We start from the raw sequence: 22979 nt of genomic DNA, 5'->3' as shown, positions 1-22979 counted from the left end.
TACAAAAATCACCTTACATACAAGTTGTTGCAGATGTTTGAAATTATTTTTATATTTTCTTTTTTTAAGGGAAAGTAAATATGTTTAACATTATTCACTTATTTGTTTTGTTATCATAACAATCAATCGATCAAAACATTAATCGATCTAAAAATAAAACGATTATTTACAAACGCATTATTGTACTAACCACATTTTATGTAGTATGATACACATACATATACAACGTCACCTTAAATCATAAGTATCCTAAGTCCCATTTCAAAAATTTTACAGGAGAGCAATTTTAAATATGTTAAACTTCATTTCTCTTATGGTTTTACACTTAGACAAAATCCAAGTAATAGAAGTTTATAGCTTTTGAGAGATCATTTTTTATGCATATAGATCAAATTCTTAAATCAGCTTTTTCTTAGGAAATGGCGACTTAGGATATTTTTCCATCAAAAGTTTTAAGGGGAGAAGAATCTTAAGTCCAGATAAGAGACAGGATTAATTTGTATTTACGGACTTTAAAAAAGAAAAACCACTCTAAAGAAGCCTATGTTTTCACAGCAGCAGCAAAAAGAATACTAAAATCTAATGAGTAAAAAAAAACACATTTTGTCAAAAATTGGGCTTAGGATACTTCTGATCTAAGGTGACGATATGTATGTACATAATAAATGAATATTGAATTTGATAAAAAAAAAGCTTAAAATCAAACATTGGAAAAATTTCAAATATCGTTTGAATTCATGCAACTAAGTAAAAACTCATACATAATCAAAATATAATTTATAAAGAAATTAAAAGCTTATCGAGAATCCTGAATAGGAAATAAGTTTAGTTGGATTTATAATTACATAACTTGAAATTTAAATGCAGACTTTTAAATAAAATCTTGATATTTGAATAATCTGTTTTGCGTTCTGTCGAAAGATTTAAGTTCACAATATTAAGCAAGTATGCAATATATCTTATAATTATATGTACATAATTACCTAAATATAAGCAGTTTCATTTAATTCGAGGTTTTCGATCTTTTGTCCGCGGATCCGCACTTCTGTTTACAAAGTTTCTAAACTGTTTATGATGGAAAGTTGAAATTATGAGCAAATGAATCTTGTTCACAAATTAATTTTTTTGTGAGAAAATGGTTACTTATACAATTTAAAGTTGTGACCCTTCAAAACCTCGAAAATGCAATTTTTTTGACAATTTATTTTCTTGAAATCATAAACAGTTTTTAATTTCCGCAAACGAAACTATGTAGAAAACTGCTTTTTCTATTTTAAAATATGTAGCATAGGCAAAAGTAATAATTAAGAAATGGCCGTCGAAATTAATGCCTTTTTACAAATTCTTAATATAAATTTGCTCTTAGACGGTAAGTTGAAAGAGTTTAAATTTTCTCTAACTTATAAATTTTTTTGCATCTCCTTCGCCCTTTTGTCAGACATTACATAAGCTGGAAGAAGTATTTAAAATCTGAAGTTTCGTCAAATTTTTATTTTCACTCTATAACGCATTTTTTGACGTTTTAAATACCAATAAAAATAAATACGTTTCATATACCAATGGTTTTGGTATCTAACTTCCTAACGCCACCGCAATCCAACATTTATTTATTTGTGCTTTGCTTTTTTTTGTTCTTTTTTTCCTTTTTTGACCATTATTATTGACATTTTCCTCAACATATTTTTTGAACAACATACCTTTTTTAGTTTTAATTATTTTTATTAAAATAAAATTTATCAACTTGAAATAAAACTCAGTTGGTGTTGGAATGTTAAACACGGTAGGTAAACAAATCATAATTTGTTCATCACGTTGTTGATTGTAGGTATAAATACATAAATATTAAATTATTATTTTGTAAATTTCTGAATAATAACGGAATGTGTTTAACTAATTTGAAAAAATCGCACTTTAAAATCTATTGTCAAAATTTGTGTTTAATAAAAAATTAAATAAAGTGAAATTAATAAAAGTCTACATAGTTACGCGAAATTTTTTGAAATAATTACATGGATTTGTTATATAAGACAATTGAAATATGACTACAATTTACCAAAATTAATAATTTTGTAATTAAGTTAAAAAAAAATGATTGGTCAACATTATTGGCCACCAATTATTTTATACTTTATACCAAATTTGATTACATTTAGAAATTTAATAGTGATGATATGATTAAAATTTTAATCATATTGAGTAGGGAAAATGGTAGAAAAAAAATTTTGTACTTGAAATAAATTTAAATTAAAATTTTGTAATTAAACTTAAATTTTACATAAGATATGTATGTAAGAATGTCATAATAAATGAAACATATGGTGTGATGACTGTTTATATATCAGACTAAAATTATGTGATCAGATTTTACGTTAAAATTTAATGATTTTACGTACATATACTACGAAAATTATAACAATAACAAAAGTCAGCTGATAAAAATGATTTTTAAACAATATGAAATAGAGGGATCCGTCAAAATTTATGTAGAACTATATGGAACGCGATATTCATCTTTGTAAAGTAAACACAGTGGCTACAATGTTGAAGCCAGAGTACAATTTTACTTTTGCAAAATCGAATGGAAAATCTAATGAGAATAGAGACCAAGTCTGATATCGAAACAGATTTGTATTTACGACTTTAATAAGACTTAGATCAAAATGTAAATTTTTCCATTTACTTTAAACAAATTTTTTTATAACAGAACAAAAATTTTTTTTAAAATTTAAGTTAATTTTCATATATTTATTAAATATTTATTATTTTTAATTAAAAATTTTTCTCAATACGTCAAATTTAAATTTTAATTATCGAAACCTAAAATTATTTGTTATGTAAGTTCAATGCAATTATTTATGATTTTATATATGTATTTACATGGGAATTCGGGAAGGAGTTAAAATTAGGTCTTAAAAATTGAATTAAATTAAAAATCCCGTAAAATTATATTTCCCGTATAATTATATTATATTTTATATCTACATAATGTAGACATACATATACATACATACATATATTAAATAAAAATTTTATTCAGTTTTTCATACGTATACTGATAGAATTTAATGTTCATCCGTTCAAGTGACAAATTTTTTAAATATAATGAATACGCGGCTAATATACATACATATATCATAACAGTATAATTAATTTAATAATTTATTAATTTTTTAAATTAAACATATTTATATATGTACATGTACACAGTTTTGTTATTTTAATAGAAGAAAAAAATTCCTACAGAAATAAATAAATTTAATTCTATTTGTTTTTCAAAATTTTGCAAATTTAATTAAAAAATCACAGGCGCTCTATTATTCTACTTAATATTCCTAATAAAATTTAATATGGTTTTAAGTAGGTACCTAAATATATTTGAATTTGCTTTGGTTCACTGAATAATTAAAACATATTTAATTCAAATTAATTTTATATAATTAAATTTAATTTACTTAAATATCTTAACGAATAAAACATAAACTAATTTTAGTATTAATTAGATTAATTTTATAGTACTAAACGATTATAAATATGTAAATAAATTTTTTTCGAATAAGATTACTAATATGAACGTTTTAAAGTAACGTAAAAGTATATGAGTAAAAAGCATGAAAACGTATTCAAAAGTTTATGATTTTCATAAATAAATTTTCAAGCACATTGTAATTAATTAATTAAATTAATTATGTGTGTAAGTTAAATATATAAAAGTACATTCTATAAAGTACGATTTCCACCAATTCAAAAATTAAAAGATTAACATGGCGCATAGTTTCATTATCAAGGTGAAATTATTAAAGCGAAAATTTTAACCTAATAAACTGAAATTGTACCTTAAATTCACAAAAATTGTTATAAAATTCAAAAAACTATTTGTAATGAATTTCTTTTAATTTTTTTACACAAGTCCCTTGTGGGGTAGATAATAATTGTGTAAATAAAAAAGTTATAACATATGTACACATAATATATATGTATGTATATAAGCTGTTTTCTATTCAAAAGTATACGTTTATTATCATTAATAATATGTTATTGTTATAATAATAATGACGCGTTATCATTATATAATCAGTCACACAACTGTCACACCTACCTAAAGATGCATTTACAACACTTTACATAATATATAAGCATGAGTAAGAAAAAAAATTCTTATAGTATTGAAAATATGCTCTACAATAACAGTTTGATAAAAGAAGTTTGTGGTGTTGTGTGAATGCCGATATAAAATTTTTTTAACCGCATTCAAAATTGTAAAAGTAAATGTTTTTGTGGTTTATTGAAATTTTTTAATAATTTGTAGAAAAGCCAACATTTCTAACAAATTGTCAATAACTGTACTAGATTGAGTATATATACATAACGACTTGTCTAATAGGACGGAAAATTTTCTTTTGGAACAATATTTATAAGTACGATATAAGTTTAAAAAATCATACGTTGATTTTTCGATATATATTAAGTCAACTTAGAAATTCAAGCTTTAAAAATTAAGTAACATTATGCAAAATGTTAATATTTAAAAAAAAATTGTATGTGTGTGTGTGTAATACAAGAAAATTGCAATTGTAATTGACATAGTATAAGCATGATTTAAAAGCTAAATATTTTTGCAACCAAATCAGGATATACACACATATGAACTTCGACGTACTTTGTTTTTTTTTTAATTTTTAAATCATACGTTAGTATCCGATACGTACTATTGAATTTGAAATTTCTTTAAGTTGAAAATGCTTTTTAATTTCTCTTAAAATCCCCTGTTTTTATGCAAAAAAAAAACATTTAATCAATGGTTTATAAATATTTTGTAGTTTTACAGCTTAATTGTACAATTTTGGTTTCCTTCCAACCCCTAAATCATCATGGTTATACTTTCTGAATGCAGTAAAAATAGTAAAATAAAGCCAGCTGATAGTTATTGGACCATCAATCCAGAAAAATGTGTCAAATTAAAGATTGAACGTGAACCAACGATACAACCTGTATCAATTGTTGATATTTTTGATAGAGTTGTTAAAGAATATCCGAATAATCCATCGTTAATGTATAAAAATTCACATTCCAAATGGACCCCAATTACATATAAGTAAGTTAGTTAGGAAACAGAAGTTTTTGAGCAAATTAAAAGTTAATTTTTTTGTTTTTAAAGAGATTACCAAAAAAAGGTTGAACATATTGCAAAGAGCTTTATTAAACTTGGACTTGATGAGTATTTTTCTGTTGCTGTTATAGCGTTTAATTGCCCTGAATGGTTTATATCAGCATTAGCAGCAATACATGCTCATGGAATAATTACAGGCGTTTATACAACAAATTCCACAGAGGCTACATATCACATTTTAAAAACATCACGTACTAATGTCGTTATTGTAGATGATACAAAACAAATGAACAAAATTCGTGAAATAAGACATAAATTACCATTTTTAAAAGCTGTTGTACAACTTAATGGACCATATGAGTCCTTTGTTGGAACAGAAATGGGATATTGCCGGGTAAGTAAATATGTAATAACTCTAAAAATTACATTACCTTTAATAAATTAAAAAAATAAGCAATAAATCAAAATAAATCAAATCAACAATACTAAATTTCCTCTTTGTTTTAGTGGTCAGACTTAGAAGAAATGGATGTTACAGAGTTTAATGAAGAGTACCATAGAAGAAAAAATAATGTTGTTGTTAACGAATGCTGCTCAGTGGTTTTTACGGTACTGAAGATAAAAAATTAAACAAAAATATTTGGCGAAAATTCAATTTTTTTTTTTCATATTTAAAGTCGGGTACAACAGGGCAAGCTAAAGGAGCAATGCTATCTCATGATAATATCCTATTTGCCTGCCAATCAACAATAAAATTTTTAGGAAATTCTCGTTTTGGTGAAGAAGTTTTTGTTTCATACTTACCATTAAGTCATATTGCAGCACAAGTGTTGGAGTTTTATATTTGTTTATGTTATGCAGGCTGTGCGTGGTTTGGAGATCGTGATTCCTTAAAAGGAAGTTTAGTAAATACATTACAAGCTGCACGTCCAACTCGTTTTTTTGGCGTCCCCCGAGTATATGAAAAAATTCATGAAAAAATGAAAGCTCTTGGAGCTCAAAGTAATTTTCTAAAAAAAGCTATAGCAATGTGGGGTAAAAATATTACTTTGCAGCACTATATGGCTGAAACTACTGAGTAATTCTATAAAAAGTAAATACTTTTGTGTAAAATAAAGTTTCTCTTTTGTTTCATAGTTCAAATCAAAAACCAGTTCATAGTTTTTCGTATAAACTAGTGCGCAGAATACTTATGTCAAAAATAAAAGAAGCTCTTGGTTTGGATCGTTGTGTTTCTCTTGCTAGTGGTTCAGCTCCTTTGTCTGTGGAAACTAAAAAATATTTTCTAAGTTTGGATATAAAAATTTTAGATGCTTTTGGAATGACAGAAACATCTGCACCACATTTAGTTTCACCACCAGATGGACCTTTAAATCTGGAATCCGTTGGAGTTCCAATTTCAGGTTGTGATGCAAAAATTATAAATCCAGATAAAGATGGTAATGGTGAGGTAAATTTTCGTATATATATACTTTATTTTGGTAAATTTTTAATAAAAATTCTGTTTTAAGTTATGTCTAAACGGTCGCAATATATTTATGGGGTATATTGGTTTATTAGAAAAAACTAAAGAGGCTTTAGATGATGAAGGATATTTGCATACTGGGGATATCGCGCGAATTGATAAAAATGGATATGTAACAATAACAGGACGCCTTAAGGACATAATCATAACGGCAGGTGGTGAAAATATTGCTCCAATTTACGTTGAAAACTTAGTTAAAGCTGAGTTACCTATAGTTAGTAATGCATTTTTAGTAGGCGACCGCCAAAAATTCGTGGCAATATTGTTAGCTTTAAAGGTAGAAAGTGTATACATTTTCATTGAAATTTCAATGTTCGTTTAATAGTGTTCCATTTAGACTGAAATCAATCCAGATGATATGTCTCCACTCGATGCATTGATGCCAGAAGTCATGGAATTTTTTAAAAATTTGGGATGTAATTGTAAAACTTTAAAAGAAGTAATTGAAGCTGGGCCATGCCCTATTGTTTTGAAATCAATTCAAGATGGGATTGACAGAGCTAATATTCATTCAATATCAAATGCACAGAAAATTCAAAAGTTTGCTATACTACCACATGATTTTTCAATAGTAACCGGTGAATTAGGTAATCATTTATTTTGTGCAAAGTCAGTGTAAACTTTTCATCACTTCTTTTTTAGGTCCTACAATGAAAGTTAAACGAAATTCTGTAGTTGAAAAATACAAAGAAACAATTGAAAGTTTTTATAGAGAGAATTAATGCATTACATTTGTTTTGCAGATGAAATTCAGTTTATCCAAAATAATAGTAAATAGAACGCTAGTCTTAAAAAGCTTTATAAAAATTATAAGTTTAAAATGTTTAAAGTGTTCGAGCATCCTTATTTCCTTTACCCATTATTAATAATTTAATAGTTTTCATTTATTAATCTAATTAAGTGATTAAGTTACTTAGATTTAACACAAATTCATATTACTTGCATTTAATTATCTTTATTGATTGAAAGTTAAGTTTTTCTACGTCAATAAAAATTAAAAGAAAAATTATCGTTACTTTTTGTGTTTTTTTCTTTTTAAAATTGTATAAAACTCTCAATCAAAAATATAACTACAGTAGGATTCTAATTGTTTAGTCTACTATTTAGTATGAATAGATCTCCAATTAGTCAAATTCTAAACTCCCTTAAAATTTTATTAAAAAATTTTATCTGGAACATTTTTAATAAAAACGTTCCAGAGCATCTAAAATTTTTCGCTTCTTCTGTCGTTAATAAATTATCTAATTAAAGATCTTTGGAATTTGAACCTTGTTAACATGATCTAAAGTATAACATAGCTCTAATTACAGTAAAATTGGATGACGGTTTAATATTTAGTCATGCAACGCGGTTTAAATTTATTTATTATAGAAGCTAATTAATATCACAATAAAGTATTACCTGGTCTTTCTCAGGAAGTAGGAAAACATAAATTGCGCCAAAAAGTTTCTTTAAAATGAAATTAACTGTATACTGTACTTACAAGAAGCAACGCGGGCGGAGTGAGGGCGAATATCCTCACTCTGTCTTAACGATTTCTACTCTGCCTTGGTGGAAATAAATTAAAATTTTAATGTATAAAGAAAAATACTTACATTACGAGTTTGATATTTTTATACGGCACTATTTTTTTGTCATATGAAATATATTATCACTCATTTCATTATGAAAGAGAAAAAAAAGTAAACATATCTATGAATTATGATCTTATGATATCACATTTTTTTTGCAATTTTTTTTCTTTATCTCTCTCGTTTTATTCGAATGGTATGTTCTATTAGAACCAATTGCAACAACAATTACGATTTAAAATTTTAATGAGAAGAAAGTGGGAGAAATGAGAGGATGGGAAATTGATCAAAGCAAAACAACTTTTGATAATTTTTTTGTATGAAAATGGCTTTATGTAAGAAAAAGGTCGTGAGTTTTGGAATGTTGAAAGATGTTATATTTTTCAATATTTCTTGAATGAAATGTTGATTTTCAACTATTGCTATGAAATTATGATTAAATTATGTGAAATATCGTTAATGTTCAACTAACATGTTTGGAAAAAACTTAATATTTTGCTAATATTTTAGCAAATTATTGCACCAACTTATTAAACAAAAACGGACAAAGTGTCCGTGACTCACTCCATTTATTCGAGTAATATTTTGTAAAAACAAAAGACGCAAGTTATTGTGAATTTGGTTTTTGTCAATGCTGCAGCTCATACCAATAAAGATGTTATACTATACTTAACACTAGTGTATAATGTTTTCATATTTAACCGATAGATGTCTTATTAAATACTTTAAGAAAATATTCGAATAACCTTAATAGTCACCAAATAAAGATTGACGATTAAACCCAGAAAGATTGTTGTAAATGCATCCAATATTAAAAATTTCACAAAAAATGTACATATAATTATATAATTGTCCATATAATTTAAAAATTTTATTTTTTAACCAATGGTTTTTCACATAACACTTTTGCAAGACACATTTGATAATTTTAATTACATTAAAATATGTAAGACATTCTTTGGTATTTGTTAAAACATAACAAAATATTTAAAAAAAAAAATCGTGTAGAACTAGGGTTTTGATGAGTTATTAATTGATTGATCTTCTACTTGTGCTAAAATTTTTACTATTCGTGTGGCTACGAGATTTTGGATTTCTTGAATTGTCTTGTGAGCTTCTATTTTACTAAATTTATTTAACTCTTTTAACTGCAAAGCTATCGTTTTACCAAATGAATGGAAAACTTCTTCATCTGACTGAGGTGAACTTAGAACAATATTATTATTCATAATACTAGTGGATGAAACTATTTTATCTTGTTTTTTATTACGATGAGTTACTGATCTTAATCGAAGTTCTGAAACTTTTTGAAAATTAGATGATTTTCGTTTTCGGTTTGACTTTCTCAAAAACTTTTTGTCTCTGCTTTCAATTTTCTTCTCACGTTTATGTTTCTAAAAATGAAAATCAATTATATGTAAATATTTAGGTAAAACTAGTTTTAAAAATATCGCAAGTAAATTTTTTATATTGAAATTTAGAACAACCAATACTTCAATTTGCTTTTTCCTTACTTTTTTAAAATCAACTGATGTGGAAGAGTTTGAATCCCAAGACTCATCTTCATAATTTTCCTGTTTAATGTCTATATTGCCTTCTGTTTTGAGTGCATCATTAATATTAGCTGTAACGAACTCGTTATTTGCAGAACTTTTCATTTTTTTTCCATCTTTTTTTGAGGCATACTGATTATGATGCAAGGTTTTCCACTGGAAGCAACAAAATTAATGTGAAAATAAAAGTTTATTAAAGTCATGTTTCGAAATTACTTTTAAAGTTCTATCATTATTTATATCAATATCGCAATTTTTATTGCCAGCGGTTTCATTAAAAACTGATGAGATACTCTGCAGTAAATTTTTATATTGTTCCATTGTCCTTTATTCTATTTTTAAATGTAGGTTATACCTATTTCAAGTTATCATTATTTTTTATTTTTTTAGCCATGAACCAATTAAGCTTTACAGTATTTTGAATGCATTTACTTTTACTTATAATTACTAACAAAAATTGTTAAACAATTTGAATGATTTGGATTTTTTAAATAAATTCTATTTATGTTTTGACTACAAAAACTAAAGTTTTTGAAAATTTTTTAAAACAACACTTAAATCAAAAAATTATAATTCTGATAACAAAACAAAAACGCTTCTATGAAAGAAACTAAACTTTGATAATCTTGAAACTAGAAGCAAACAAGATTTGACAGTATAAAATTGGTAGGGATACTCCTACACCACTTTAATGCAATCTATTAGAGGTACGGAGAAAACTTACAAAAAATACAACACAGTATTGTTATATTTGCCGGAACTTTGGTGTACAATATGAGTTAACTCAAATCACTTCCTACAGAAATAGTATTCAAACCATTAAAATCAAATTTATATTTTTGTGGGAAGTGATTTAAGATCACTTAAGAACACTAAGATTTTTGTGGGAAGTGACCGTCAATCACTATTGACGATAAATTAGCCCATTACTCTTAATACGCCTTTTACTTTTTTCTGCTTTTCTTATCAAAAGTAATAAAAACAGCAAACCCTTATTTTTGCAATACATTTTATCGTGATTCGTAAAGTTGGATTTGTAAATGTAAATTTAGCTCGGTCTTCTAATATTTGGGGTTTAGAATCTCCGCCGCACATTAACTTTCTGTATTGCAATAGTTTAAATTGCATATTGCTAATCTATTAGTTACATTCCATTTACGTGGTCAAACTACTCCATATGACTAGCCAAAACTGAGCATAGCTACACAACCTCGAATAAACGCATAGATGATCTGTACAGCAACAAAAAATTTTTCCGGTAGGTCAAAATAGTATTTCTAATCTATATCAGTTGTATTTTGAGTTCTCGGATTTTTTTGGCTTGCAATTTTAAAATTTGAAATGTATTTTTTTTATAAAATTGACATTTAAGACAATAAAGAAAAGAGCTACATGTAGTTATGTTTAATTCGTATACCGAAAAAGACCGTTCCATTTCCAACTGTACATTATATATTCATAAGTAGTTTAAATTTGAACACATTAATAAAACACAAAATATTGAAACGTTACACACCTGCACGGTGTATACATTAATTAAAGGTACTCGCTCTCTTACAGAAATCTAATATTTAATTTGCAGATAAATGTCAACTGTCCCATTTTCATATTTAAAAAAAAAAAAACTATATAACCAAAACTTTATTGATATTTATTTGACGTATTTGGAAAAGGAAAACAAATTACCTAGATCAATTTTTCAATTGATATGTAAATATTTAAACTTAGAGATACTAAAAGAAAATGACAACAAATAGTTTTTATTTTTTGTCTTCTAAAAGTACTCAAATATTTTATTTCGGGAAGAAACTTTGTGTAAATTGAAAATACTATATTTATATAATGAAAGCTGTCAAAAATACGTTTAAACAAACTGGCAGCACGAACAGAAAACGGAAAAGTCAAAATTTTCTCCTGAAAATTAAAGTTAGTTGGTTTTTGACTTCGGAGAGTGACATTTCTTTAAAATTAAAGAATAGGAGCGTCGCGTTAACTTACATGTAGTACCTAAACAAACAATATTTGAATTTAAAATACAATTTTTTAAAATTATTTTTTAATTTTGAATTAAATATTTACTAGTTTTTTGAAAAATATTGAAAATAAATAATATATTTTAAAGTAAAAAAGGACTAGCAGAAAAAATTCTCCAGTTTTTGATTTTGGGGAAAAATCGATAATAAAAGCAAAAAAAAAAAATAAAAACATAAAAGAAAAACTGCAAAATCTAGTGCAGTGCAGTAATTTTTTTTTTAATTTAATTTGGTTTTTTATTGAAAATATTTTAGTCTTGAAAAAATACAAAATTGTCAAAAATATTACAATTAAAAGTGAAAAAAAAAATTAACACAATATTAAAAAAAATTAAGGAAAAAAGTAGAAAAGAGTGAAACTTAAAGGAATTGTTATATTTCGCGCTTGGTAAATTTTGCAATGCGGGATCTCGGTGCAAAAATGGCCGAGTTAAAATTTGAGGCTCCATTGGCCCAATTCGAGGAAACAGATGAATGGGGTGGTAATGATTTTATTACCCAAACAGTTGGTGGTGGTGGTAATAACGTTGGTGTTACAAACGGTGGTGGAGTTGGTGCAAATAATGCAAACACTCTAAAATCATTAAGTGATACATTAAATTTAAATTTGAAAGAAACTGATAATATTTTGTTATTGGAAGAAGCTGTTCGTGACGTTCACATTAGCAAAAATGGTAGTCCAAATTGTAATTCAGGAAACACAACAACTACTAACATAAACAATGCTATAACTACAATGAATATGAAAGATACAAATGTTGATAATTTTACTGAAACTTTTAGTGGAAGTCTTGAAGATTTGGTAAATACATTTGATGAAAAAATTACAAAATGTTTTGGAAATTATGAAGAAAATGTTGAAGAATTAGCGCCAGTACAAGTTCGAAGCCAAGAGGAAATCATGAACGAATGCCAGTAAGTACCGACCTACAGAAAATATACGTATTTTGTACACTTAAAATATCAAAAAAATTTATTAAAATAGCACGTACTTAATTAGATTTAATTAAGTAAATAAATTTACTAGGTATAATTAAATTATACCTTGTTATATTTTTGACTAAATTAAATTTGTGAACTAAATAAGGTTATATTAAACAGTGGACCCCATTTAGTTTGTATGAAAATATCCTTTGAAATTCGGAAAAAATTAAATAACACACCTATAAATGACGTAGTTCTTATCTCATTCATTTTATAAGTTTTTTTTCATTTGCTTTTTATTTCAATATTGATCTACAGGTAAATGAAAATTTTCGAAAAAAGAAAAGGTTAGAAAATTCCTAAAGCTGAAGTCATGACACCTAAAAGTTTTCTTTTTTTTTATTAAAAAGAAATGAAAGAAATTTAAATGCTTAAGTTTTTTTTTGCAATTTTATGTAAAATTTTTGTTACTTAAGCCATACTAATTGAATTAAAATTGAAATAGCATTTTATTTTATTTTAAAATTTAATACAAATTAAAATTTTAAGAGAAATAATAAAAAAATATTCTCAGATTTAACTAGATTTATTTAAAAATATTATAAGTACGTACTTATTAGATAATTTCAAGTTCTGTGTAAATTCTTACTGAATTTTTTATAGGAATTATATGTATTAGGTGGGTAAAATAAATTTTCTTTCTATGAATTATACTTCAAAAAAAATAAAATTTTTTAATGACGATTAAGCTTTATGAGAAATTGTCGTAGTTTGTTATAAATAAATAAATTAAATTTAAAGACCTACTCAGTCATTAATTTTAATTATGAATTTTTACTCAAACTATTAAAAAGTAAATAAACACCTCAGATTTATACCTACTTCATTATCCTTTTTGTATAAAAAATACAATTGAATTGAACTGGTATACGAAGGCGTTATGTATACATATATAAAGTATACATACCCATCTTTCCATATTATTCCTGAAATGAAATTTTCTAAGTATTTCAAAATTAAGATTTTATATTTAATATTTTTGTAACTATATACAAGAACAGGTACATGTCTAGCTATACATACTATAAATTTAGAAAAATTGCATTTTACATTCGTTTCTCAACAATTTGGCAACAATACGCAAAAAAGACAATTTTGAAAGATTATTATTTATTTAAAGTTCAACTTCTTCATTTGGGATATAAAGACCAGGAAGTCCTTTATATATATATACATATTATAAGTTTAATAATCATAACGAAAATTTACTACATGGATAAAATAAGGACATGCGCAATAAATTATAAAAGTAAAGAAAAAAACAACAAACCTTTGGTATCGATCCAGTAGAGTAGTGTAGAAAAGTAGTGTCATCGTACTTCTGTCTTTCTTTTTATTCCCTTTTTTTTATATTATCCTGCAATATTAAATGTATACAGATTACATACTTAGGTGTATGAATGTGTGTTATTACTTTTATTATATAAGTAAAAACTTTTCTTTATTTAAGGTAAGTGTAGCTAATACTGACAGTGGCGGTAATACTGACATACATGAGGTTTTTTATAATTATTAAGAGATTTTCTCTATACAACATATATATATTTTTTTATTTCTAGATTAATTCAAATTATCGCAATACTTCCTTTTATTTAGTTTTGAAATAACTCCAAAATATTGAACATAAATCAGTTTTGTTTCTATAGACATAGCAAAAGTGGGTTGCATTGGAGAATTTCTTATACTTTTTGCTTAATTTTTCCGATTTTGTTTTTATTGTTTTTTGACTTATTTGACGGTTAAAAATATATGTATTTATATTAAATTAAATATTTTGATTATTCTTTATCTTATTTTATAAGTTATTCGGAGTAAAAACGTTAAATAAATAAGAATTTTAAAAAATAATTCCTATCAGTATTAGGAACATCTAAAATTCGACCCTGCTTCTATTACTGACATATGTGTCAGTAATACGTCAAAAATCCGTATTTTTACAAATGTCGTCATTTTTAGAATATTTAAATTTTTATTTTCGTATTTATTTAATTAAAATCGAATTTGAATTTTCTTTCTAATGTCCGAATTCTGACACTAAGAATTTACTACAGGTTCGGAGTATTTTAGCTTTAAAAACGGGTGTCGGTAATACGATCTAAAGAGGGTCAATATTATGTACAAAATTATGTCAGTATAAAGTTGTAATTTTGATATTCATTTTAATTAATAAAAATAATTTCTTTATACTTTAAAATTGTTTAAACTATTTCTGTCGAATGAAAATCGATTACGTTTGTGAAAACTTATATCTGACTGCGACCTTTTTACCTTTTTAATAGTGATATTCGTCTAACAAATTGTGTGTCAATATTGTATACAATACTGTCAATAAAACAGTACAATTCGCTTTCTAAAAAAATGCTTTGAAATTACTGTAAACGTTAACGTCATAACAAATATCACAACGGAAATGGTTCTTTTTAAATAAGAAAAGGAGTCCTTTTTAATAACCCGAAATGTTGTTCCAAAAATTAAGAATGGGTTGCTCTCGTTACGTACTTAATACATAAATAGTCTTTGTTAAAGCAAAAAGCAGCTTTAGAATAGGCTTATTAGCAGCTTTAGAATATATTGATATGATTTCTTATAATTTCGTGTGATCGGTACATCATATTTTAGGTATTATTTATAAGAATACATCTGTAGCAAATATTACTTATAATACTTTATAAAAAATTATATAATTTCGAATTAGATTTTCATACTTAAATATCTTTTAAAAATTTTTATTTATTCATTGTTGCATATTAAGACTACTAGCAAAAGTACATTCTACAGTAATAATAAATTCAAATCAGCTGAATTTCACATATTTTTACCTTTAATTCAATAAAAAATATTTTTTTTATTTTTGTTTGAATTATAATATGATAAATTTTTAATTTTTTTTTTAAATAAAATGAAATATCCGTAGAAATCCAAATTATTATTCCATTTTTATTGAATATTATCATTTTAACCATTTTAAACCATTATTCATATATAGAATATGGATTACAGCATATAAAATTACATTGTCAGTATTAGGAACACAAACTGTCAGTAATAGACACAAACATTTGCGGTTATGTCAATATTAGGAACATTTTTTCTCTTCGTCTTTAATCGAAAAATTATGAATTAAAAAATATTTTGATTAAATAATTTTATAAAAAACATTATTCCCAATTATCCAAATTATTCAAAAAATCGGAAATACGATCATTTATTGTGTCCCACATATAAAATATCTCACGCCAAAGTTGAATTTGTTGCGAAATATGTCAGTAATAGGGGCACTTACCTTATGTTAGTATACTTATATGTATATGTATAAACATACTTGATATACGTAAAAATGTGTACAGTTCTCCCCGGTTAATTGAACCGAGAAAAGTTGCACACTTTTTGTATCAATTAAGCGGGTAAATCAATTAAAAAAATCCCGTTTAATTGAACAATTGGTGCAATAAAACGAATTTTTTTAACTGAATCGTTTACGCATGAAAACGAATACTCGCTATTGAAGATCAGGCGCAAAAACGAATTTGATCCTGCTACTGCATAAAATTAATAAAAACAATAGGAAGCATATCCTATTACATATACTTATCAAAATATCCTAGGTAAAAAGCTATATTTAAAATAGGGGATACACTAATGAAATACTAAAACTCAAATTTTTTTTTATTTCAAAATTTAAAAACTTAAATTTTTCTTTATTTTAAATCCATCTAAGTAATGTAACTATGAATTCAAATTCAAAATATTTAAATCATAATATTTTTATATCACATAACATAACAAAAATTAAAAATAAATATTTCATATTACAAAGAAAACAAAATATTTCATACGTTATATCTAATTTTTCAATAAATTTACTATTGCTAGTTTAACAACAACAAATAGAATAATAAAAAATTAAACCTATTTAAAAAAATTTGTAATTTTCGTTTGGTTATGTTTGTAATGATTCTTAATAATAAAGGTTTCCATTTCATCTAAGTTTTCAATAAATTTATTTTGTGGGATAAAAAATTTCCGTACAATGTTTATGCCGTTATCAGGTCAATAAACAGGGGAATTTTTCACAGTTTTTATAAGGTAATACCAAAAAAAGAGATTCATTTAAGCGAGTTGTTCAATTAAACGGGACTCAATTAAACGATGTTATTCATGTATATTTTAATAGGGATTTAAAGTTGCCTTAGTTTTTCGTTCAATAAAAGGGGAAAATCAATTAAGCGTGGTGCATTTAACCGGGGAGAACTGTATATATATTTATTTATACTTATATGTTTTTGTTCAATTGCTTCTGCTTTTGATGTTTAACGTCTTACTTATAGAAGGAACAGATTAAAGTTTTCTTTTTTTGGTTATACTGTAATTAGGTAATGCGAAAGTAAATTTTCTTTGGGTTAGCGTACCTTTAAATATGCATACTTGCTTAGTGAATACTTAATCATATTTGAGTTAGAATTAACTTCATCTTAGTAAATTTTGGTAAATTTTCTTTAATCAATTTTCTAATAAAGAGTTAGATAAATGAAGTCATAAGAACATGAATACATAAATAAATTTAAGTAATTATTTTATTAAACAATCTAAAACAAAATTATTACGAGTTCTTATTTCTTAGTACTATTAAGAATTTTTTTATAAAGTTTTTAAAATAAAAGGAATTTTTGTACTTAAATTAAAGTAAATAAGTTTAGTTACTTATGTTAGAATTGAGTGAAATCTGCATATTTACTTACATTTGATTTTTTATTTACTTTTCCGCTGTACATTTTTATCCGGCTTATTTAATTTTGAAATAAATTATTTTATGTGCGTTACTACTTACTAAATTACTAGAACCCAAAAATTAGTAATTATAGCATTTTGATTATGTTTTGATTTATTTCCTTATTCGTATAGTTATTTTCTGTATTTTTTAATGGCTTATGCAATTTAATTAATGTGTGAGTACTTAATTCTTTTAGTGCTAATTTAGGTGTGCATGTATAAGAAGCTAAATAACTTTCTTTTCTAAATTCCGTTTCAAGTGTTCTTAGTAAAGTGTTCGAGTAAATTTTCGTATCTCAAATTTAGGTACTAATTATATTTTTATCTTGCTGCAAAAAATAATTAGTATGCCATAATAATATAAAGTTTCACATCGGTGCAAACTACATATAGAAATCTAGTGTTTCTACATTTTCAAATAATGTTACTAAATGTTCTAATAAGTAATATTTTTAACATTTTTCAAATTTTAATAGAACTAGATATATAAGAACTTACGTATACATATATGTGCATTATGTACTTATGTACTTATAAGTATAGGTGAAAGTACCACATTTAATACAAAAGTTTATTCAATAATGCTCGATTTTATTTGATTCATACTTAAAAATAAAATATCTTAACATTAGCTATTACGAGTAAAAATATTGACGACCTTGACCTTATAAAAAATTCTACTAAATCGTTTCTTTAATGCATGAAAAAATTAAAAATAAAAAGAAATATTTTTTTATTTTTCGACATATTTTATTTACTTAATGCGAAATTTAAATATTTACTGTAGTAACAAGAACATTTTTAGCTTAATAAGGGATCTTTTATTATTCAATTCTAGTGTTTGCAGTTATTTGCAATTCTAGTGTATCTATTGTAGTTTGTATAGCAATTTAAAAAGCACTTTAAATTTAAAAATCATTGAATGAACAACGACTGATTTTGAAATTACTGTGCGCAGAGAGGGAATAAAAATAAGCATCTTAACTATTCTCAAACAGTTTAAGTAATAATTCTGAATGACTTGGCCTTTTATTTGAAAATGTTACGAAATTAAATGGTAAAAATGGTAAATGGTGAAGTGAAATTGTGCATTTTTATAGATCTTAAAAAAATACTTATTGAAATATTTACTAATACTTAAAAAACTTTGCAATTTAATTGTTTGGATTGTGAACATTTTTTTTTTAGTTTTACTCTGATTTTGATTTTAACAATCAATATTTTAATTATCATTTTAATGTCCTTTTATGTAAATTGTAATAATTATGATCTACTAACCTCAAAATGTAGTTATTTACTTGTATCTACTACTTATTTACTTGTATCTAAATATTTTTATACTGTTGAAGAATTTAGATCAAATTATGAGAATATTACATTATTAATCACAAATTTATAATTGTACTTATCATGTAACAGATATATTATAAATACATACATATACTTATATATATATATATATACATAAATGCCATGCGTAATAACAACTTAAATATAAGAGGAGTAATACTTTAATTTAAATAAAAATATTCACTCATACTTTTATTTGAATTCATCTCTTGAATATAAAGAAGTTTGAGGGAACTTGATTTATATTTAAATAGTCAATTAGAATTACTATCACGTTTATTCGGTTAAAGTTCTTGTTTTTTTTTTGTTTTGAAATTAAAAAAAAATTACTTAAGTATTCGATGGATTAAAGTATAATATACTTAAGTATAAAATTTTGTTTTTTCTTAACAATATCTTAAATGATTTCATATAGATTCATCAAAGTCATGTATGTACTTACTTTTGTATTGATAAATAAGTAAAATATGAATGTATAGTTATAATTTATGTTTAAGTATTTTAATATTTACGTCAGAACAATAGGTTTTTTTTTTGTTTTCAAGACGGAAAATTTGTAAGGAAGTATGAATTTAGATGAATTAAGTAGTGTCATAAAAAGATTTAAGGATTTTATTTAAAATGGTAGGTATATATGTATAAATTACTTACTTAAATACTTATTAAATCCAAATGGTTTTGGAATGATCTCTCATATCTCTAAGACGTATTTGGGGTAATGGGATGTTCTCTGTCAGTATTGGAATTTAGAATTCATTTGATCTTACAATTTAAAATTGCGAAATTTTTTTTGTTCAGAAAATTATTGTGGATTGTGGAATTTTGTTCTGAAAATTATTGTTGATAAATTAAATAATATTGTGGAAATTTTAAGTGAGCAAATACTTGTATATACATACTTTTACCGTTTACATTATAAGTAAAAATTTTGCCTCTTTGCTGGCCCAAATGTAAGACTACGTCGAATAAAATTTCTAAATAAACGATAAAATTTAAAAGTCAGTGCCGATTTTGGAAAATCAGTTTAAGGTTAAAATACAAAACTATATAAGTAATTATTTTGTTACAATTTATGATTTAATACAAAACCATGTACTTACATATTTATAAGTACTCTTTAATTTTATTATACTTTCTAAATTCACATAATTATTCCCAAATATTCTTTGTACAGAAAATAAATGCTGCAATTTGCTTATTGTAGAAAAGAAACGTAGCAATTATGATAATAACAGCAGCCACTGTTTACTTGAATACACTGTCCTTAGAACCAATTAATTTCGTAAGTACTTAATTTATCAATTTAACTAAATGTTTCCTATATGTGTTCATGTACAAATGTAATATGTATTTAATTATCTGCAACATTCTCGGCAAAACCATTGTAATAGTTGAGTATAAAATAGGAAAATGCAAAATTTTAAATAATGCTAAAGATAATTACCTACTTATAAATATTAAATTTTTTTTTAAATAAAACCGAGTTATTTGTTCAGCTTTTTGTACTATTTGGTATTATTGAAAAACAAAAAAGGATTTGAGGTCATCGCCATGTTGATTTTGTAAGATGAATTTTATTTTGCAAAAAAGAAATACTTCAGAAAACTGTATTGTTCTATTTTTTTTGTATAAGTATTTTAAAAACGTAATTTGAAATTAAGGACATTATTCATTTGTATCCACTTTGTAGAAATTAGTGAAGTGAAAAATTACCTATTGAAAGAATTCTTATTTGAATTTTGTTATTAAAAAATAATTAGTAAGACACCTTATTGAAATCAAATACACACGCATATTACGTACTTATCTACTTATATACAATTATTTATTCAAAAAAGTTTTTATTGTACTTAATTGTTGACACGGTTTAAATTAACTCTATACCGCCATATGTTTTCCTTGAAATGAAAGAACACAATTTTTTGAATTATTTTTTTTTTATAATTAAAATTTTAAAAGGTTTCTTTTAATTAAAAATATATAAAAAAAAACATGTAAATACCCACGTATTTTATTGAATAAATTAAACAAAAGTTCTCAATATTAATTTAATCGTTGATATTTGGACAGAGTATAAATACATACATTAAATAGCCAAAAAAATTCAACCTCAATCGCAAATTAGTAATTTTTTACAAAGATTCGGCGTGACTAACGATCGCATTAAATTTGACTCGAGAAAATCAAACTAATTTTAATATCCGAGCATGATGCGTATTGTGTGTAGAAGAAATTTTAAATGAATACTTATGCATAATTTATTAATTCGTGTATTGAACATAAGGTAATTTAAAAAGGTGCTTTTGATTTTAGGATAAAGTAGCCGTTTTAAGATTTTTATTATCCTGAATATCCCAAGAGAGAATTGTTCGATATGTTTATAACTAGCTAACCTATATCCTGCGCCAGCTTACTTTATACTTACGAAATGAATATTACATTAGAAAACAAATATTTTAATAAATTCATTAAAATTTACCGAGTGCCTTAAGCAGTTAATTGAAGCGACAGCTTTTAATAACGATGACTTTGTAAAATGTTTTTTTGGATACTTATAATTAATAATATTATTATATTTATACTTATGTATACTTGAGCACATTAAAAAATATGTTTTCCATATAAGTAAGGTTTAATATCTTAAGCTGAAATTAACAATGCATGAAAAGTACTTTCAACCAATCAAAATTAAGAAATCAATTATAGTTACAAAATTTGAAGTAATATATGTATGTATGTTAAAACTTGAGATTTTATATACATGTGCATGTATATAGTTCAAAAGAGAAGTAATTAAAATTTTTGGTGCAAAAGTAAAAGAATGGAAACATATACAGCTACTACGCAAAAGCTGTTAAGCATTTCTTTCTCCTGATTTTTCTTCTTCTATAGTATATAATAGGAGATTGAAGATTAAAATTTTGTGAACTTTGAGAAAGGACTTGTCACGATATTTAATTCGTTCTTTTGTCTGTAAATTATTCTCTTTTGACATCTGCTGTCAAAATTGAAATCACAGTTGACCGCTCGGGAAAAAAATAATTTTAAAAACTTAAAAATAGTGAATAAATTGATAAGTTTATTATTTGTCGGTTGCTTAAAATTTTTCTTAAAAACTCGTCTAATAAAAGAGATGAATCATAAACTTTTCGTGCCTTTTAAATTCAAAAATTTTTTTTGGTTTGTCTATAACAAACTGTTACAAATTTAAATTTAACTTATTTTTGGAATTTTGTGGGGATAATTGGCGCAAAATAATTTCCTAAAATATATGCTTGTAAAATTTTAAATTTTAATCTTGAAAATTTTGCAACCGAACGTAGAGACGGACGGACAAAGGTACAGTCGAGTACAGGGTGTAACCTATGATCGTAATAATTCTAATATATATTTTTGTGAAAATGTGCTTCAAACTGAAATTTCAAAATTTAATTGGTTCTTTTTTCTTTAATTTTATTTTATTTTTTCTATGTCATTCTCAGGCTTGGCTGCAACTTATGCAGTAATTACATACCTATTGTTTTTCTATTATTTTTTAATTTTTCTTCGGTTTGTTTGATTCACGTCTACTGTGTTTAACAGCTCTTATTATAATTGAAAATCATCAATCAGTCATGTAATATTTTGACATATAACACTCCACTCTGCAGAGAAAATTTATTACAAGTCATGCCCTTCTTTTATATTTTATTCTATTCTATAGAAGACATGCACACTTAAGACTTATGACGAAAACAAAACATTTGTTATTTGTCTCAAATTTACTGTTTGTTTTACAATTGGAAATCATCACAAAGGTAGATAAATTTGTTTTTCTCCTCTCTGCTTTAGCTATTTATTATATTTTGCCTACCTGAAATCTTAGAATATATTCAAATAAAGAATATAATCAACATTTACAACACACATGTTTACAAACATACAAGCATACATAATTTATAAGAAATTTCATAACAATAGAGACGTGTTTACCTTTATGTGACATTAATGATTACGATAATAATCATTTTTCTTGTCACGAAATTAAAGCTGTGAGTTGTGACTGGCGGCTAAGAAGAATAAAATTTTCAATATAATAATATGTAT

General features: G+C 25.0%; 3 protein-coding genes across 5 annotated transcripts in view; 2 read left to right on the top strand and 1 right to left on the bottom strand.

The window, feature by feature from the left end:
• Window positions 1-1763: 1763 nt before the first annotated feature.
• On the top strand, window positions 1764-7576 carry LOC129616015 (very long-chain-fatty-acid--CoA ligase bubblegum-like). 2 transcript variants are annotated; one of them, XM_055531551.1, is made up of 10 exons: window positions 1764-1780; window positions 4818-5092; window positions 5156-5501; window positions 5615-5716; window positions 5785-6185; window positions 6245-6354; window positions 6418-6557; window positions 6619-6909; window positions 6970-7219; window positions 7275-7576. In XM_055531551.1, the coding sequence occupies exons 2-10, from the start codon at window positions 4869-4871 to the stop codon at window positions 7352-7354; spliced, it is 1944 nt and encodes a 647-aa protein (XP_055387526.1). In that variant the 5' UTR covers window positions 1764-1780; window positions 4818-4868; the 3' UTR covers window positions 7355-7576. The 2 variants fall into 2 exon arrangements, with proteins under 2 accessions (XP_055387526.1, XP_055387443.1); XM_055531468.1 differs by having other exon boundaries at window positions 6245-6557.
• A 1479-nt stretch (window positions 7577-9055) lies between these two features.
• On the bottom strand, window positions 9056-10346 carry LOC129618411 (uncharacterized). The gene is made up of 3 exons (XM_055533149.1): window positions 9973-10346; window positions 9718-9912; window positions 9056-9597 (listed from the first exon to the last, which is right to left on the bottom strand). Exons 1-3 carry the CDS (start codon window positions 10075-10077, stop codon window positions 9214-9216), a joined length of 684 nt encoding a protein of 227 aa, XP_055389124.1. The 5' UTR covers window positions 10078-10346; the 3' UTR covers window positions 9056-9213.
• Window positions 10347-11704: 1358 nt separating this feature from the next.
• LOC129607789 (fasciculation and elongation protein zeta-2) overlaps window positions 11705-22979 on the top strand; it is a 92590-nt gene continuing 81315 nt past the window's right edge. For both annotated transcript variants that reach the window (XM_055519087.1, XM_055519001.1), the window contains exon 1: window positions 11705-12704. In XM_055519087.1, the coding sequence (XP_055375062.1) occupies window positions 12190-12704 (515 nt within the window). In that variant the 5' untranslated portion in view covers window positions 11705-12189. The remainder of the gene's footprint in view (window positions 12705-22979) is intronic.

This window comes from Condylostylus longicornis, unplaced genomic scaffold (genome assembly GCF_029603195.1).
Source record: "Condylostylus longicornis isolate FDR11 unplaced genomic scaffold, ASM2960319v2 ptg000001l, whole genome shotgun sequence".
In the NCBI taxonomy this organism is placed as follows: Eukaryota; Metazoa; Arthropoda; class Insecta; order Diptera; family Dolichopodidae; genus Condylostylus; species Condylostylus longicornis.
The sequence above is the reverse complement of the archived record's forward strand: the minus strand, read 5'-3'. Positions and strand labels throughout refer to the sequence as shown.

Bases quoted from the DNA above. Each gene is read 5' to 3' on its own strand.
- LOC129616015 (XM_055531468.1), top strand. From the start codon at position 4,869: ATGGTTATACTTTCTGAATGCAGTAAAAATAGTAAAATAAAGCCAGCT. The intron at 5,717-5,784 runs GTACTGAAGATA...TCATATTTAAAG, and splicing joins GCTGCTCAGTGGTTTTTACG to TCGGGTACAACAGGGCAAGC. The intron at 7,220-7,274 runs GTAATCATTTAT...CTTCTTTTTTAG, and splicing joins AATAGTAACCGGTGAATTAG to GTCCTACAATGAAAGTTAAA.
- LOC129618411 (XM_055533149.1), bottom strand. From the start codon at position 10,077: ATGGAACAATATAAAAATTTACTGCAGAGTATCTCATCAGTTTTTAAT. The intron at 9,913-9,972 runs GTAATTTCGAAA...TGTTGCTTCCAG, and splicing joins ATAATGATAGAACTTTAAAA to TGGAAAACCTTGCATCATAA. The intron at 9,598-9,717 runs GTAAGGAAAAAG...TTTCATTTTTAG, and splicing joins CATCAGTTGATTTTAAAAAA to AAACATAAACGTGAGAAGAA.